Source organism: Lytechinus variegatus, chromosome 1 (genome assembly GCF_018143015.1).
Source record: "Lytechinus variegatus isolate NC3 chromosome 1, Lvar_3.0, whole genome shotgun sequence".
NCBI lineage: Eukaryota > Metazoa > Echinodermata > Echinoidea > Temnopleuroida > Toxopneustidae > Lytechinus > Lytechinus variegatus.
Window position 1 is genome coordinate 83,520,171 of NC_054740.1, and position 16,644 is coordinate 83,536,814.

The 16,644-nt window shown below is 35.8% G+C and overlaps 1 protein-coding gene across 9 annotated transcripts in view; it reads right to left on the reverse strand.

Moving 5' to 3' along the window:
* The window catches only part of LOC121425564 (arf-GAP with SH3 domain, ANK repeat and PH domain-containing protein 1-like), an 85,206-nt gene that overhangs the window by 25,174 nt on the left and 43,388 nt on the right, over positions 1–16,644 (reverse strand). For all 9 annotated transcript variants that reach the window (XM_041621703.1, XM_041621692.1, XM_041621675.1 and 6 more), the window contains exons 6-16: positions 10,939–10,992; positions 7,993–8,078; positions 7,261–7,420; positions 6,096–6,357; positions 5,244–5,465; positions 4,422–4,555; positions 3,838–3,923; positions 3,040–3,220; positions 2,314–2,515; positions 1,525–1,724; positions 639–813 (exon numbers count right to left, since the gene is read on the reverse strand). In XM_041621703.1, the coding sequence (XP_041477637.1) occupies positions 639–813; positions 1,525–1,724; positions 2,314–2,515; positions 3,040–3,220; positions 3,838–3,923; positions 4,422–4,555; positions 5,244–5,465; positions 6,096–6,357; positions 7,261–7,420; positions 7,993–8,078; positions 10,939–10,992 (1,762 nt within the window). The remainder of the gene's footprint in view (positions 1–638; positions 814–1,524; positions 1,725–2,313; positions 2,516–3,039; positions 3,221–3,837; positions 3,924–4,421; positions 4,556–5,243; positions 5,466–6,095; positions 6,358–7,260; positions 7,421–7,992; positions 8,079–10,938; positions 10,993–16,644) is intronic.

The following is a 16,644-nucleotide window of genomic DNA, read 5'->3' on the forward strand; positions in this document are numbered from 1 at the left end:
TTCAATGGACACACAACTCAATGATTAGGAATGATATTATCAATTACCCACGGAAACTCAAAAGTACTTAGTTTATAAAGTATATCAACACACTTGTTATCTCAGCATAAAAAACATTGTCTTTGCATAAATGCCATAATCCCAATAAAATTAACATCAAACTTTGGGCTTCAGCTTTAATTCAAAACGGTTTCACAAAGCGAATTTATCTGATGCCAAAATTTACCTCTCCCAATTTTGTTCTTACCAGTGACCTTAGGCACAGGGAAAGATTTGACTGAATTGGTAGAATAGATAGTAGAATAAACAAGTTTTAATTGTAAACATAGAAAAGATCAAATTTGGAAACATTATCAACAAAAATTATGATAGTTGTTTTATTTCAACAGACAGTTAACAAGATCATGCAACACACATCTCCATATATCATTTCAATTTCACTGACAAGCATTTTCATAAAACATAAAGTTACTACCAATAATGGTGTAAACAGTAAATCATCTGTAGATTAACTGAATAAGTGAATAAATATGAAGGAGAAAAAATCTTTAAAAAATTAGGGAGAAAAAACAATAAAAAGTAATAATTTGTTGTTCATAAATATGAGATTGTTTTTCCTTTTACTCAATAATACTCACTTCTCCTAGGTGGGACTGGAGGGGGCGGCATTCTGAGTTTATCTGTCGAGCTTTGGTCTCCTTTGTTTACATTAGCCATCAGCATGTCTGAAAAGCGATCTCTTGATGACTTTGACATTGAGCTAACAGGTGAATTTGGCAACGTTTGCGGTCTGCTATTGGGTCTTCTTGGACTCTGGCAAGTAACAAAAAAATAAGAGGAAATAATAAGATGACTAAATTAGGAAATTTGTTTGGCAACATTGTGTGAAGCTTATAAACAATATACAACAAAAAAATACATAGTACAAAAAAGAAAATTAATAATAACATAGCAATTGCACACATACCATAAGTACAGGGAGACTCTGCCTCCTTGGTACAAAATGGCCACCCGTCACGTACTAATTCACCGACAGCATCCTGTGCAGCTATCACATACATTGTCAATGTAAACTGTAATTGCGACAGTGATGTAAGTGTCACAGTACATTGTCACCGAAACTTTTGGGGTGGCATGGCAACTAAGAGGACAATTTCCACAAGCTGTGTATATGAAATCTGTATTAGGCATTTTGTTTTTTTAACAGGTGTATATTATGTTCCTTATTATATTAACATAAGCCTGTTAGAACTTCAGCACAAAGATCAAATAGTAGATACACGTAAGAGTTGGTCTTATGGACTCTGAAAATCAGGTATACAGTGGACTGTTATTCAGCTGGAATCATCTTTTTTAATTCCTTGAAGATATTGACTTCTTCCTATCATGTCAAACAAATGACTTCTTTCCAATCAATGATATTGGTAATCAATCATGTTAGTGTATGTTACACAGGAATAAATCCTAACTAAGAACATACAAATTCAAAAATTATTTTGATTTTTTCAAAACCATTTCTCAAACCTGTAACGGCTTCTTCTCCCGATCATCCAGATCGTCGTCACTGAAGTCTACGCCATCCTCATTACCCATCATGCCCCAGCAGAACTCCACATGTTCACACTGTGTGACCTTGCCTGATGTAGCAGCACGTAGTAGGTCCTCACATTGGGTGTTGCCATTATTTATCGCAATGTCTAAGGCCGACTCCTTTGCTTTATTTACTAAAGTTCAAAGCAAAACAAATCAATTACAATTTGACATAAGATAAAATATCTACAAATTTGTTTTGTATCAATGATTACTTTGTTAGAGGACATTCACATTTACTTTTAAATCCAGACAACTAAACAGTAGAGACAAATATTCTCAATAAATGCATTGTCTCCCTTTTGATCCCTTTCCCTAATTATTCAACTGGGTTTACAAGGAAAAGAAATTACTAATTCTCAGCTGCTTTTAAATTCACCCTAGTTTTCTCTACATTCTCCTTTGTTGGTTTTTGTTTTATCTTCATACAATTGATACCAAGATAGCTAGCTGAACGTCTGTCAACAGCAAATGTATAAAAGTCTCTTGAACTTAAATTAGGTAAAGAAGTGGGTTCTGAACAATGTTTTAAATCAATATTTGGAGAAAGAGAAAGACTTCAAAGGTCGTAACATAGTCTGTCTGAGGGTCTACAAAGGGATAGAAAATCATTCTCTAGAAAAATCAATTTTGAGACAAACACAAAGGAATAGCTTTGAAAACTAACACAAAAACAGAAAGGATGTTTTAAAGGCTAACAGTAAGAGATATCTCCACACTCACATATTTCTATATTTGCACTTCCTCGTAGCAGTAACTTTACACACTCCACCTTGTCATACTTAGCAGCCAGGTGAAGAGGGGTGTTACCATCGGTCATCTGCTGGTCAATCACAGTCGTGTTCTGAATGATGAAATCTACTATGTGGAGATTGACATCATCCTGCTGCTCGACTGCTAGATGTAAGGCAGTCTTATTACCAGCCTTGATGGGATATGGAACACAGAAAATGAAATTGTTAGACAAGAATATCAGGCATTCCGTTAAACCATCCACTTCCATCCAAAAGAATGGAAAAGTCCCTCTTGTATCACAATTATAATAGTAAATATTTCTACATTTATTCCAGTATTATAGGTGCTCTTCATCATCAAAGATGCCAAACATTCTATGTGGATATATTAGTCCTAAATAGGTATATTCAGAGGCATTTATGGTGTTAATCACATACAAAGTTTTAGGATATGATACACTGATATTAAGATTAAGTGAAAGCAGGCATACTTTAAGGATGACTCCCCCGAGTTAATAACATCAACAACAAACATCATACAAGAAGATGTGTATTTCGGTATTAGCACTACTAAACATTTCTGTATTACTAAATCTTGCCTCTATTTTCAGCCATCAACCTAATATTTCTATGAATTTCCCCAAGACAAAGTATTCAAATACAAAATAAACTACATATTCATCAAACAATATGATAACAAAAAATATTAACTAACCGTATTTGGAAGTGGAGCAACAAGATCCACACCTTCCGCAAAGACCCTTAAAACCTGTATGATCTCAGAGAGAAGAACAGCCTGCCGAAGGTCAAACAACAGCTGACTGGGCTGTGCAGCAGTCTTCAGAACAAATTTCTTCTTCTCATACTTTGCTCTTATGAACTCTTTCCTTGCATCCCTGCAGGTCAAAGGTCAGAGGTCAGGGAGATTGTTAGAGGACACAAGAAGATATCACCAGACAATGTGTAACAAACTTGGTATTTCACTGAAATACTACACTCTCAACAATGTTTTTCTTAAAACTTTCTATTTCTACTTCAATGCAGAAGATAACAGATAATAATAACATGGTCCATTTATATAGCGCAGCTGCTACAATTGCATACTGCGCTCGATACTTGGTATCATATTATTACCCTAGCTGTAGCTAAGCCACCATATAGGCGCTAAAGCATTCAAGGAATAAATCCTACCGGATACCCATTCACCTCACCTGGGTCGAATGCAGCACAATGTGGGTAAATTCTTGCCAAAGGAAAACACATCTAAGCTGGGATTCGAAACCCACGTCCCTCTGACTGAATTATGCGAGTTGTAACCACTAGACCGCAACGTCCCCACACACTGATCAAACACATTGTTTGAATCAGGGAATGCACAATCTTGCAAAGTCATCGAAAATATTATCTATCCTATGTGCGCAATAGCACTGAAGCTTTGTGAAACATCCTCCTATGCTGCTTCTACATTTGTGGCATCACAATGTATGAAGAGGTGTAAAAGATTTGGACTTACATGGAGCTGGTATGAGTGGGTTTGTTCCCTTCTAATTTGGCTTCATAAACCTCATTAAAATCTTCATTCCCTACAGTTATTGCAAGCTGTATAGAAGGATGAATCAAAAAGGGGAAAAAGACAAGAGAAAATATTAAACATATGAAATATTACAAAATGTATCGTAAGCAAATATAAATACAGTAATGACAGGAAAATGGATATACACCACATAATGTTTTGCTCCATTTATAACTACTTGATCTTGTTGGATTTTTGGATGAATAGATGGATGACCCAATAAAATTTTGCCTCCGGCAACCAATTACAGTGGATGGAGGCATAAATATGATTCAGCAATACACCTAGTAATTCACTACATATTTGTTTACATAAAAATCTTAGGTTATTCATCTTCCTGGCAAATGTTTCATTTACATTTGTCATCAGGCAAGTTGTCAGGTCTGGAGAAGAGAAACTTTCATTGAAATAAAAAGTTAATTGGCTAAGAGCGACGAGTGTTTGACTATGGACTACCGTCTATGGTAAGTGTCATATAACAGCAGAGTATGCTCCCCTGATGACTAATGAAAAAAAAAACTTACCAGTAGTTGTGCCGTGCTAAGCCTATCAAGTTCTAATGACTGTACTCTAGATATGTGGACACCCATCTCTCTATGTACACCTGAACATTCTATACACGTTAGGATACCTAGGTTAGTAGACAACCACTGTGGATCTGCAAACAACAATGAAACATAACACTATGTAACAAAGAAATATGGTGCGTAAAGAATAACTTAAGAACCTTGATTATCATTAGCTAAGCAGTGCTTATTCCATACAAAATTACATTTGGCTAATATTATAGTGTTATGACGATCATATTTACGTTATCGCAAATATTTCATGTAAACACTGCACTGTTAGTCTCTTAACTACAACACTGAATGTTTCATATTTGATAAACCAAGATTAATATCTTGTTAAATCTTGATCACATTATTTTCCAACAAGCCAGTTTTTGTATCAATGACTACACAATCCATCAAGTGATTAAGCAATTAAACTATGGCAGAAAAGAGAAATTTACATTGGATACCTTACAGTGGAAGTAATTTTTTCTTCGCTTCCCTGAACATTCAACTTTTCTTGAGATATAAGCTTTTGTTGAAGCAGCAGTGGTTTATCACTGAATATTCTGGGTAATTTATAACCAAACCTCTGCCAAAGATATCTATGGTCCAGGTCCTGTTTCGCAAAGACTTGTTATAATAACAAATGCATAATTCCTTTAACACATCAGCCAATGAAATTGAAGGATTTCAGTAGATTTGAATTGTCATTGCAAGTTTGTTATTAAAACAAGTTTAATGAAACAGGCTACTGTTCACACTCTACATTATTAGTTACTGAATATATTTTACCTGCTGCAGTGCAATCACAACAAACGTTGTTACCAGGTAACCTCTTGACCTCTTGAACAATACTCTGTGTGAGATCCTGAAGCCCTCTATTGGTGAGCTCTGAAGGGGAAGACCCTTCGTTGAAGACGGCTTCTAGGGCAAACTTCTTACTGTTGTTAAGAACAGATATCCACTCTTCTGCTTCATCCTCTGTTTCAGCCATAAAGTGGTATGTTCTATCCTCTGCAATTGGGAAAGAAAAAATAAATTACCTCACAGCATACAGAAACTTTGAGAGGATGATATATGCAAGGATATATGCAAATGGTTCAATAATATGAGATAATAATCATCACTCATATGTAATATGTGCACAATTATTTATACATTAAAGTTAACCTCAGACCAAAACCTAATCATAAGACTCACTCTACTTGACACCTTTAAAAAAAATATCACAATTACAGCCTTATCCCTAGATTTTCACGGATATCAAGGCACAAGCAGTAGTTAACTTTTTCAAATTTTCAAATGTCGGGTTACCAAAACAAAGTTATATCAAACACAAATAAAACCAAAGCCTTGTTCAAACAGAGCATAGCAGAGCTCAACAGCACTTTTTTTTATAGCGTGCTTGCTGACATTGAGAAACAGATAACCCACAAACCAAGGAGAAAGTTTTGGCATCACAAGGATTATGAATTTATCAGTCAAAGCTATGTTATGGCTTGCTACGTCAAGTCAAGTTTGGACAAAACTAAGTTTTCACCGACTTCTTCAGAATTTGATTGGTCGAAAGATGTAACTAAGCCTTACCACACCACAACAGAACGAGTCTTATTGTCTATCAAGTAAGGACTTATGATATCTTACGCGCAACAAGGTCAAAGTACTTGCGGCTGGACTCTTCTGGAGATGGTTTGACCTGGCAGGTCAGAAGGTTGAGCTTCGCTGGGGCACGGCTCGGCGTGGAATGTGATATATGGAGGTAGCCATCGCAGACATCACACTTTCGCTTCTGATACACCTTGCGCAGTCCTTCTGTGCGTTTATGGAGGTAACCGCTCTTCTCTGTTCCAACAGCATTGTTGGTCTCCAGCTGATGTAAGCTGTATCCTTGCTTCTCTGGTGGGGTCTAAAGGAGATAGGAGATTGGACTTGTTTTACAGAACTTTCATCTTTGTATGATATGACCATGAAGCTTTGAAAAATGCATGTTAAAGTATCATTATCTACTTTAAAGGAAACAAAAATATAAGTGACTACAATTGCAGACTGGGGTTTTCCTTCATAAAATGAGATGTTATACAGATGGTACTACTAAAGCATTTTACGAATGACAATATTCAGTCATTTATCTTGGTAACAATGTTATTTATTTTGAACTCTTCATACTCCACGTGCTGTATCTATCTGTCTGAGCACATAATCATTTGCCTCAAACCTAACAAATTAATGGATTATTCATTCAACAAGGTACAATAACCCTTGATGACTATATCACACATAAATAATGCTGACTTCATTTTTCATCATTGTTTAATCCGCATTGTGGTGAAGCAGTACTGACTCTCGCCTGGTAATTAAAGGGTTGTGTGTTCTAATCCAACCACGACCTAGCATCCTTTGGCAAAGCGTCAAGCCACACTCTGTCACTCTCCACCCAGGTATACTTTACAAAGTACACAGTAGGTCGCAAATACCTAGTAGTATGACTAGCACCAGAGTATGGAAACTCTGAAAAAAGCAGTCCCCAGGGAGCGGAAAAAGTACATAAACTATATGTGGGAAAGCCAGGATCCTATGACCGAGGTAATGGTAATTCTGCAAGGCACTATATAGAAACGTTGTTACTATGTTAAAGCATTATATAAAAGCAGAATATCATTATCGTTATTCACGACTATCAAATGGTGATTTTTTTTTCTCTCTTTTCAAATTGCCCACTTGTAAATCTAAAATGGCTATTATCGGGGAAATTAATGAGCAGACTTCCCAATAATTCAAAGTATTCAGAAGAAATTAGCTACATTCTTACCTCTTTTTCTAAATTCAAGCTATTCTTGAGAGTGAGTTTGAGCTCGAAAAGCTTTTTTCTCTCTTCATCTTGACGTGCTTTGATTTGAGAGACATGTGAAGAGAGCTCATCGATGTATGACTGGAAATGCTCCACCGTCTTCAAACCATCTCTAAAGTAGCTGTAGGCAATAAAAGGAAAATTGAAGAGGATAAATGAAGACCAAGAAAATAAATTATATATTTTTTTTATCTATCAGGATATCAAAACCTTTGGTCAAATACGATTATTGGACCCAAATGTATTGTATGGTCTGCAAGTATTTCTTTCCTCAAAAAGCAAGATAAAAAGTTCCCAAAAGTTCCCATGGAGCATTTCATTTAACTTCAGTGATTGTTCCTGATTAATTAGCTCTCGGCCAATCTGGTATAGATTTCTGTAGCTTATAACAGTTGTCAGTGAAAAGGTAATTGTTTAATATGATGCTCCCCTGAGCATAAAACATGCATCTCATTAATGTTTTGGAATGGCATGTAGATTGTGAAGCTTAGCATGCTACCTGCATATCATTGATAAACCACGATTTGGAAAAATAAACTCGGGTGAGTTTCCTCATATCATAAGTTCACAGTAAGAAACTTTCAAATCACCCAAATTAAAAGATTTCATAATACATAGAGCATGAGTTTTCCATAAAAATAAAGATCAACTTTAGTCTTCAAGTTACATATGCAACATTCAATAGAAACTCACTTATTTTCTGCTCTGTAGTACTCCACTAGATGCTGTACAAGCTCAGCTCCTTTCTTTGCCTTGATCTCATTAACTTTGAATAAGTACTACAGAATAAAGGTCAATAAAATAGCTGGTTAATTTTAGACTAGTGACTTCCACTATATTAGTTCTGAAGTGTCAATTCATTTATTCTATGGGACTACACAATTGACTTGATCAGGGGCCCGTAACACAAAAACTTAGCAATGATAGTAGAACATTTTTCCACAATTGGTTCCACAATGTACTATCAATCATAAAAATCAAACATACAATTAATTGCTGACGTTTGTGTATTAGGACCTAGACAAAAGTATCAATGCCATTTCAATAATACATGTACATGTACATGTATAAGCACAATGCAAATTATTTTGTAATGCTATTTATTTGTTATGTTAATATTTGTTTGTACTTTACATCTCTTTTTGTCTTGCACACACAAAAATTTCAGGGTAAATTACTGCATCTGTCACTCAATAAACATCCTTCTTACCAAAATACAATGCATAATTTTCACCAGTGTAAGTACGATAAAACTATGAAGATACATATATCAAATAAGCAGTAAAAGACTTGTATTTCATCATCATTTGCATTTTCTTTATTTTGTGAGCTTATCAAAATGAAACGAGAAATAATAACAAGTGGAATGCCTCTGGCCGTCTCACCTGCATCACGCGGTTCAATATAGCAGCATTGCTGACTTTGAATACTACTCGAACTCGCACAAGATGTTCAATGATACATGGTTACTCTTATGTCCACTTTTTATGAACTAGACCAATATACTTACAGAGATATGATGGTTATTCAACAAAAAAACCCAACATGGCCAAAGTTCATTGACCTTACATGACCTTTGACCTTGATCATGTGACCTGAAACTCGAACAGGATGTTCAGTGATACTTGATTATTCTTATGTACAAGTTTCATGAATCAGATCCATAAACTTTCAAAGTTATGATGGTAATTCAACAGATACACCCAATTCGGCCAAAGTTCATTGACCTATGACCTTGGCCATGTGACCTGAAATGTACACAGGATGTTCAGTGATACTTGATTACTCTAATGTCCAAGTTTAATGAACTAGACCAATAAACTTTCAAAGTTATGATGGTAATTCAACAGATACCCCCGATTCGGCCAAAGTTCATTGACCCTAAATGACCTTTGACCTTAATCATGAGACCTCAAACTTGCACAAAATTTTCAGTGATGCTTGATTACTATTATGTCCAAGTTTCATGAATCAGATCCATAAACTTTCAAAGTTATGAGGGGAAATCAACAGATATCCCCAATTTGGCCAAAGTTCATTGACCCTAAATGACCTTTGACCTTGGTCATGTGACATGAACCTCATGTAGGATGTTCAGTGATACTTGATTAACCTTATGTCCAAGTTTCATGAACTAGGTCCATATATTTTCTAAGTTATGATGACATTTCAAAAACTTAACCTCGGGTTAAGATTTCGATGTTGATTCCTCCAACATGGTCTAAGTTTATTGACCCTAAATGACCTTTGACCTTGGTCATGTGACATGAAACTCTAATAGGATGTTCAGTAATACTTGATTAACCTTATGGCCAAGTTTTATTAACCAGGTCCATATACTTTAAGTTATGACGTCATTTCAAAACTTTAACCTCAGGTTAAGATTTGATGTTGACGCCGCCGCCGTCGCCGCCGCCGCCGCCGCCGCCGTCGGAAAAGCGGCGCCTATAGTCTCACTTTGCTTCGCAGGTGAGACAAAAAGCAAGTAAGAAAATTTCTACAAATCATATTAGAAATTAAGGTGATGTATTGTGTGTTATGTTGCAAATAAAACAGGAAAGTATTTTTAGCTCTGCCCTTTCAGCATACATTTATTCAGTGATAGTAATAATAATAGTAAATTGAATAAGGATCAAACATAGAAGAGTGTTGATGACAACTGTTTGCCATGTTGAAGGAAGAGCATCATCCAAGGAAAGGACATTTTTCTTCTGGGTTTTTTCCCCAGTGCTTAACAAAACATCCTGGTATGAAGTAACTTGATAATGCTATTAAAATCCACATGCTGACAATGAATGCTTAAGTGTATACCTTGACACTCACGTTTTATAAAACCTAACAATTTCACCAACTCCCCCCCCCCCTTATGAAAAAAGGATGGCATTAGAAATAAGGGATATTTTTACAAAGAAGGAAAGGCATTATCTGTTCTAAAATGAAATTCCTTGAAAAGCTGGGCATGACTGTCGGTAATTGCATTCATGACAATGTTAACAATGCAACAGCCAAGAGGAAGTTGCAGAATCACAAATGGAATCTTGGTTCCTGAAACTTCCAAATTCTATCACGTCATCCATTTCACAAAGAGACAGATTCTCAAACTCAATGGAAATTTATACCTCGACCCCTATCAAAACCAAATAATAATGTACATCCATACTGAGTCATAATAATGATAAAAATAACTAACATATTATCAATAAACTCAGATAAGTGCATTTTTCAAAGACACACAGGTACAGGTATTACTCGATCTGGGATCAGTTGTCAGTACTTTTACTTCGAAATAACTGAGAAGGCTAAGGCGGAGGAACAAGAATTATGATATTGTAATATCTATGGGCAGTATAAAGAATATTTCTTTCTAGACTGCTCAGAGAAGTAGAATTTGCACATTACACACATCTAATGCTTGAACGAACCTCAAACTTTTAATCTTGTTTTGCGAATCTCTCCCTGAAATTCTTGAGTACTCCTATGGGTTACCGTACACACAATTTTTGACAAGTTATACATTATTCAAAAGCTTGGGATCAGCTTTCTTATAAACTACACAATAACATTGTACTTTGTGATCCATCGCAAAATATTACGCCAATATGATCAAAGTGAATGTTTAACATATTATGTTTCTCTTACCTCACACATTTGTAGCTGAAACATTCTCCTTTCCTTCTCCATCTCCTCTGCAACCTGGAATGACAGAAACAAAATTATGAGAATTCATTAATCAGTCATAACAATTCTACAAAAAAACAAAAAATAGAAATACGAGACATGAAATGCGAAATGCAATTGCTGTGAAGATGCAACCAGAGCCTGTAACACAAAACATTGATCAACTATTGATCAAATATCCATGGAGCACAATGGTTAATATAATATCTTGTACAAAATTTCTACTATCAGTACCAAAAATTTTTGTTATGGGGCCGAGTATCAACAATAAAAAAAATATCAGTAAACCTTTTTTGTTTCGTAAAAATCACTTGCTACCATCGCATTTTCAGTGATTTCCAGCTTCTAAAAAAAGAAGCAATATACAAAATAATATTGATACCATCACACAAAAGAATGTGATGTGGTTTTGAAACATAAAAGATTTATACCTGGAATCAAGTTTAATGAGTGATAATTAGACACACACTCTCACTGCTTTGATATCTTTAGATACTGATGAGGGCCTGAAATGACATCAAGAGCACTTAAAATCCAAATGAATGAACTTTACGTAGAACTAACTAACTTACAATAAAATGAAGATTGATTATTCATAAGTCCACGCATGGAGCTATTACACTATTAATAGCTCCATGGTGTATGTGAGCTACTTGTGAACAATATTGACAATGATCTTTGAATATACATGTATTCAGTGCAGATGATACATAATAAACAGATCAACATTTGGTTTCTAATTAACAATAACAAAAATGCCTGACATTTTCAATGTTCAGGCAATTACAAACAGTATCACAGTGCTGCAATAAATCACTGCCATTGTATAATTGGCCTGTGAACAAATCAAATGTATATCACTTGACCAATCTTGTTATGATACATGTAAAACCCATATTTTAGGTTTCATATCACATTTGTTCAATCAAACTAAATGGTTAAATAGCAGTCAGTCAACAAAGAATTCTAAATCAATCAAATCCTAGCCAAGGGTCCAATCTTACAAAGGGTTTAGATTGATCCAATCATGGAGTACATGTAGTTCCATGATCCAATCAACCTCAACTATATGGAAATCCATCACTGTCAAATCTATCCTGCAGGAACTTTCCACAATTTTTCTTTTTAGCACAGAAGATGCACAATGAATTGTCAAAACAACGTTGAATGTGTGATAAACATTATTATCTATAAAATATTTTGAAGATTAATGTATCTTAAATGTTGGTGTAACTGGCTTTTCACGTTGTGGTTGATCGGATCAATCATAACTCTTTTCAAACAAGGCCCTGCTCTTCATCAGTTCATGCGCAAAGTAGAGTAATAAAAAGCTCGAACAAAAGATATTGTGCTGATTAGATTATTCATGTAGCCAAAGTCAACTTCAAGGTTCTTTAAACAAAAGGTAGTACATGGTTTCTCTTTCTGTACAACTTTGATTTTCCCACCTTCCTAATAAAATGGATATACATGTCCATAATGTGTTCATGTATATTGACTGTACTGGATTCAATATCACCTTTCCAATTGGCCTACTTGTAGGTCTGTACCTGTGTACATGTACATGTATGTCTTTACAGCTAAATACTTTTTCCTACAGCATTATCTTCCCAGCATCAGAATATGGTTAAAGACTACATGTTTTCATGAATATTCATGAAAGAAACATCGTAAAGCTATTAATAACTGGCAACAACTGGAGTAACTTGTTAGTGTGGCTCAATGGGAAAATCCTTGCGCTTACCTGCTGGCAAGGTTACCGGTTCTAAAATTCTAATCCCAATAACAGCAAGAACAGTTCTTGATATAAAGATTTATCCTCTTTTTTTAATATTAAGAATTAAGGCAAGACTTTGAAGAAAATACTAGACAAAGTCTTGTAGTCTAACTCAAAGACTCCAAAATGGCTTTTTATGTGGTACGGAAAGACAAAAAGGCTGAAAAGTCATGGGGAAAACAATTTCACGTCCCCATCAGTACCTGTGTGATTATAGCTTTCAAATTGTCAGAGGTACATTGTAGCTATAAAATGACGTCACTGCAGAATAAATTCACACTGAGCCATTAGCTCCTACTGTCCATTAATTGCCACTTCTTATCCTTATTTCAAGCGCTAAGACATCCCATCATTTTTAATAAAGTGTTACATGTATATGATAATGGCATCTTTTACTATCCTAAAAGTTTAATTGCACTCTCCAAGATGACATTAATCAAGACCTCTACATCTTTGTTGATAAGATCGAAGATACAAAGGATTTATTGCCGAGCAGTGATACCTTTAATAAAAAAGGAACATTCTGCCAAAGCTATTCTCTATATCCTCCCTCCCTCTTTCCTCTGCTCCTCTCTATTTGACTTTAAGCCCAACAATAATACACCCTTCATGTCACCGACTGACTTTTTAATTAATTGACCGGGTAACTCCGCTTTAATAACATGTTTCCTTGCCCAGGGGGAAGTGTGGCATTAACTATGCGCGTAAGGTTACACCGAGATTCCTCTATACAGGTTACATTGCCAGGACACTCCCGAATATTTCATGGAAGAATTGACCGCACAAGGTAATCTTGGATTCAGGCAGGGTATAAGGTAAGTAAAGGAATCCCCCTGATTGTCAACTCCCTAGCTCAGGTAAGCAGACGGCCTGCGGTCTATACTGACGTAACCTCTTCAGTCCCATAGCATTAAGTACACATATCAGGGGAGGTGTTGACAGTCGGAAGATTATTACCCCTGCCCCTCCCCCTTCCTAGGGTGCGTTTATTCGACACTTTTTTACCCTAGAATCATGATTAGAATCATGATTCAAATCACGATTCTGCAGAATCACGATTGCGTTTAGTCGAAATTGAATATAATCATGATTAGAATCACAAACATGAAACACGAAAAAAGGGGCGTTTGGAAAGACGTTTCTGTAGAATCACGAACGAAAAAGGTCGTATAAACGATATTGTGATTTGAATCATGATTCTATGACGTCATTGTGTCGTGCTTCTTCCGGGTTCGACTCAAAGGCGCGCGCTTGTGTGTTTCGTGCAGGTTAATTTTCGTGTAGCAGTATTGCCAGCATTTAGGAATTATCATTCTGTGTATTGTACCTGTACCCCAGGGTTGTACTGTAGCGTCATTTGTATATTTCATTGTTTTCATCAATCATTTCTTCAAGTTCCAAAGGCACAAATTGGACTGATCGACGATGAATTAACTCAGGGCTCTGCTTGTGCTTTGGGCTCAGCCTGAAGCACAAGCATCCCTTACCGGGATTCACAGAAATAAGACGATCCCTTTCAGCGGCGATTTCAACGGAGATGTGGCACCGCCTGTCGAGACAAAATTAACAGAATTCGTGCCCAGTACAGGACCATCATAGACACGAAAAATCGATCGGGAGGTGGGAGGAAGGATAATGACCCCTTCTGGTTCCCGATCAAAAACAATATGAGGTACAATACACGGAATTCTGGAAGTAAAAGATTTATTTTTCGGAAGCCGAGTAAGCGTTGCACTTGCACAAACGTTTGCTCGTTAGCTCCGGCGGCAGCAAAAATCTAGCAGCCGACGTGAAGTTAGAAACACGTGCGAAAATGTTGACCTATACTTCCTGGGTCAAACTGCGCACTGTGATGCGCACTGGATCGGCCCGAATTCAGGGAGAAACAGCGTTAGAAAGATGGTCGTATAAACGCTGATTCTGTCGGATCGTGATTCATGCTGCTGTTTTGAATCATGATTCAAATTGTGATTCAAATCATGATTCTGGGTCGAGGTCACATAAACGACAGCCCTAGAAAGAAAACAGATTGATTAATTGATAACTACATGAACCTCAGTTACTGGATAATCAATTCTATCAATATGAATTTGTGGATGTATGAACAGACAGATGAACGAACGGATGGATGGATGGGAGAACGAACGAACGAATAGATGAATAAATCAACAAACGACTGAATGGACAGATGACCGAATGAGAAAATTGATGAATTAATAATTTTTCACGTTTAAATTCACATAAAACAAATATTCATGTCATTTCTTGAAACATAATTAAATTATCTGCTGTCAAACTACACTTCACTTTCCTTCTTTATTTCCTTTAACTTAAATGTCTGACCAACTTCTATAAAATGAAAAATTGAATAGTAATATGGTAGCCTGAATCTGTACAATACACCTGTAAATTGGGACTGTATTTTCTATTCTAAAAGGAATGAAAGAATTCCAGATCCAGTCTTTCTCCACTTTAAACTTAAAAACTTCATAGATAGCTAGATATTACATAACATAATGGTTGCTTATTTTTCCCCCTTTAAATCTCAATCAACCTACATATATATATCATATCACTTAAAATAGTAATGGGAGACAAGTCCTACATACAGGTAATAATTCCTGATCATTACAACATAATAGCCCAATTGAGACCATTCTAAATTTCTATGAGACCTATTGGTCTAAATATCATGTCCGCATTACCAGGCAATCAACCTACTTCTTGAAAGGTTAACAACAATTTCAAAGGTTTTATTCTATGCAGTCGACACAAACACCATCTAGATTATGGGGACACAATAAACCTACTATCTGGTTTTAAAATTATTTTTACCCCTGACTCTGAACTGGTTGGTCTCAGTTTTAAGGCTGTGGGATATGCAGAATAATTCAGTAGTCGAGGGTAGGGTTTAATACATTTATGTGCATGCTATAAAAGTACAGGTTCTGTATATGAACATACACATGCCTATATGCAGCAACAAATAAAGCAGAAAATTTCCTGTACTGCTGTTGATGTCAGCATGTACTTCTTTTTTGTTAACGATGCTGTTGCTGGTGGTGATGACATTTACAGCAAATAGTGTAGTAAAAACAAAAACTCAGAAAAAGGTTAATACACACACTTAATAATAGATATATATTTCTATCACTATATAATCGGTACAGCTAACTCTCCTCAAATTGAACGATATTTGTATATATATTATACTCTTTACCAAGAGAAAATGAAGGGGTTTTCCTTTTGTTTTGTTTCAGTCAGGAAATAACCCTCTATCCAGCACTCATTTCCTTCCTATCTCGCTAGCTCTATCTGTTGTACGATTGGGGTGTGATACACATGGACTTTGACAGTTCCTATAAAAAATAAAGACACCATGGACTTTCATACACAACTTACTGTTGCTCTATTACAGAGCAAATCACTTTAATTAGAAAGAGAGATAGTGCATGAGGAGAGCCACTCAGTGTGACTACCAGAATCATAAAAAAAGGAGATTAAACATTGTCAGTTTGATTGGATCCATCAAATTTATATTATTTAGAAAGTTTGTAACAAAGGCAATTCATTTTAAGAACAAATTTTAAAATGATCAAGAGAGATAATTTCCCAACTCTTGGACAGATAGAACCCTTGAAAGAAAAATCTACATTTCAAGAAGCCAGGGCCAGGGTAAAATTTGGGATACTCAAACCTGAAGGAGAAGTGCCTGTACAGATCAAATCTACTTGGGTGTACTAATATGGAGGCATTTGTGATAGGAACTGTCTTTTCACTCACTAATAACCAATTTAATTTCCAACTTCAATCATTTTCAAATCTCAATAAAAGAGAAAGAAAGCCATCCTTCAAACCATGACTGAGTATAAATTGGATATCTTTTTGAG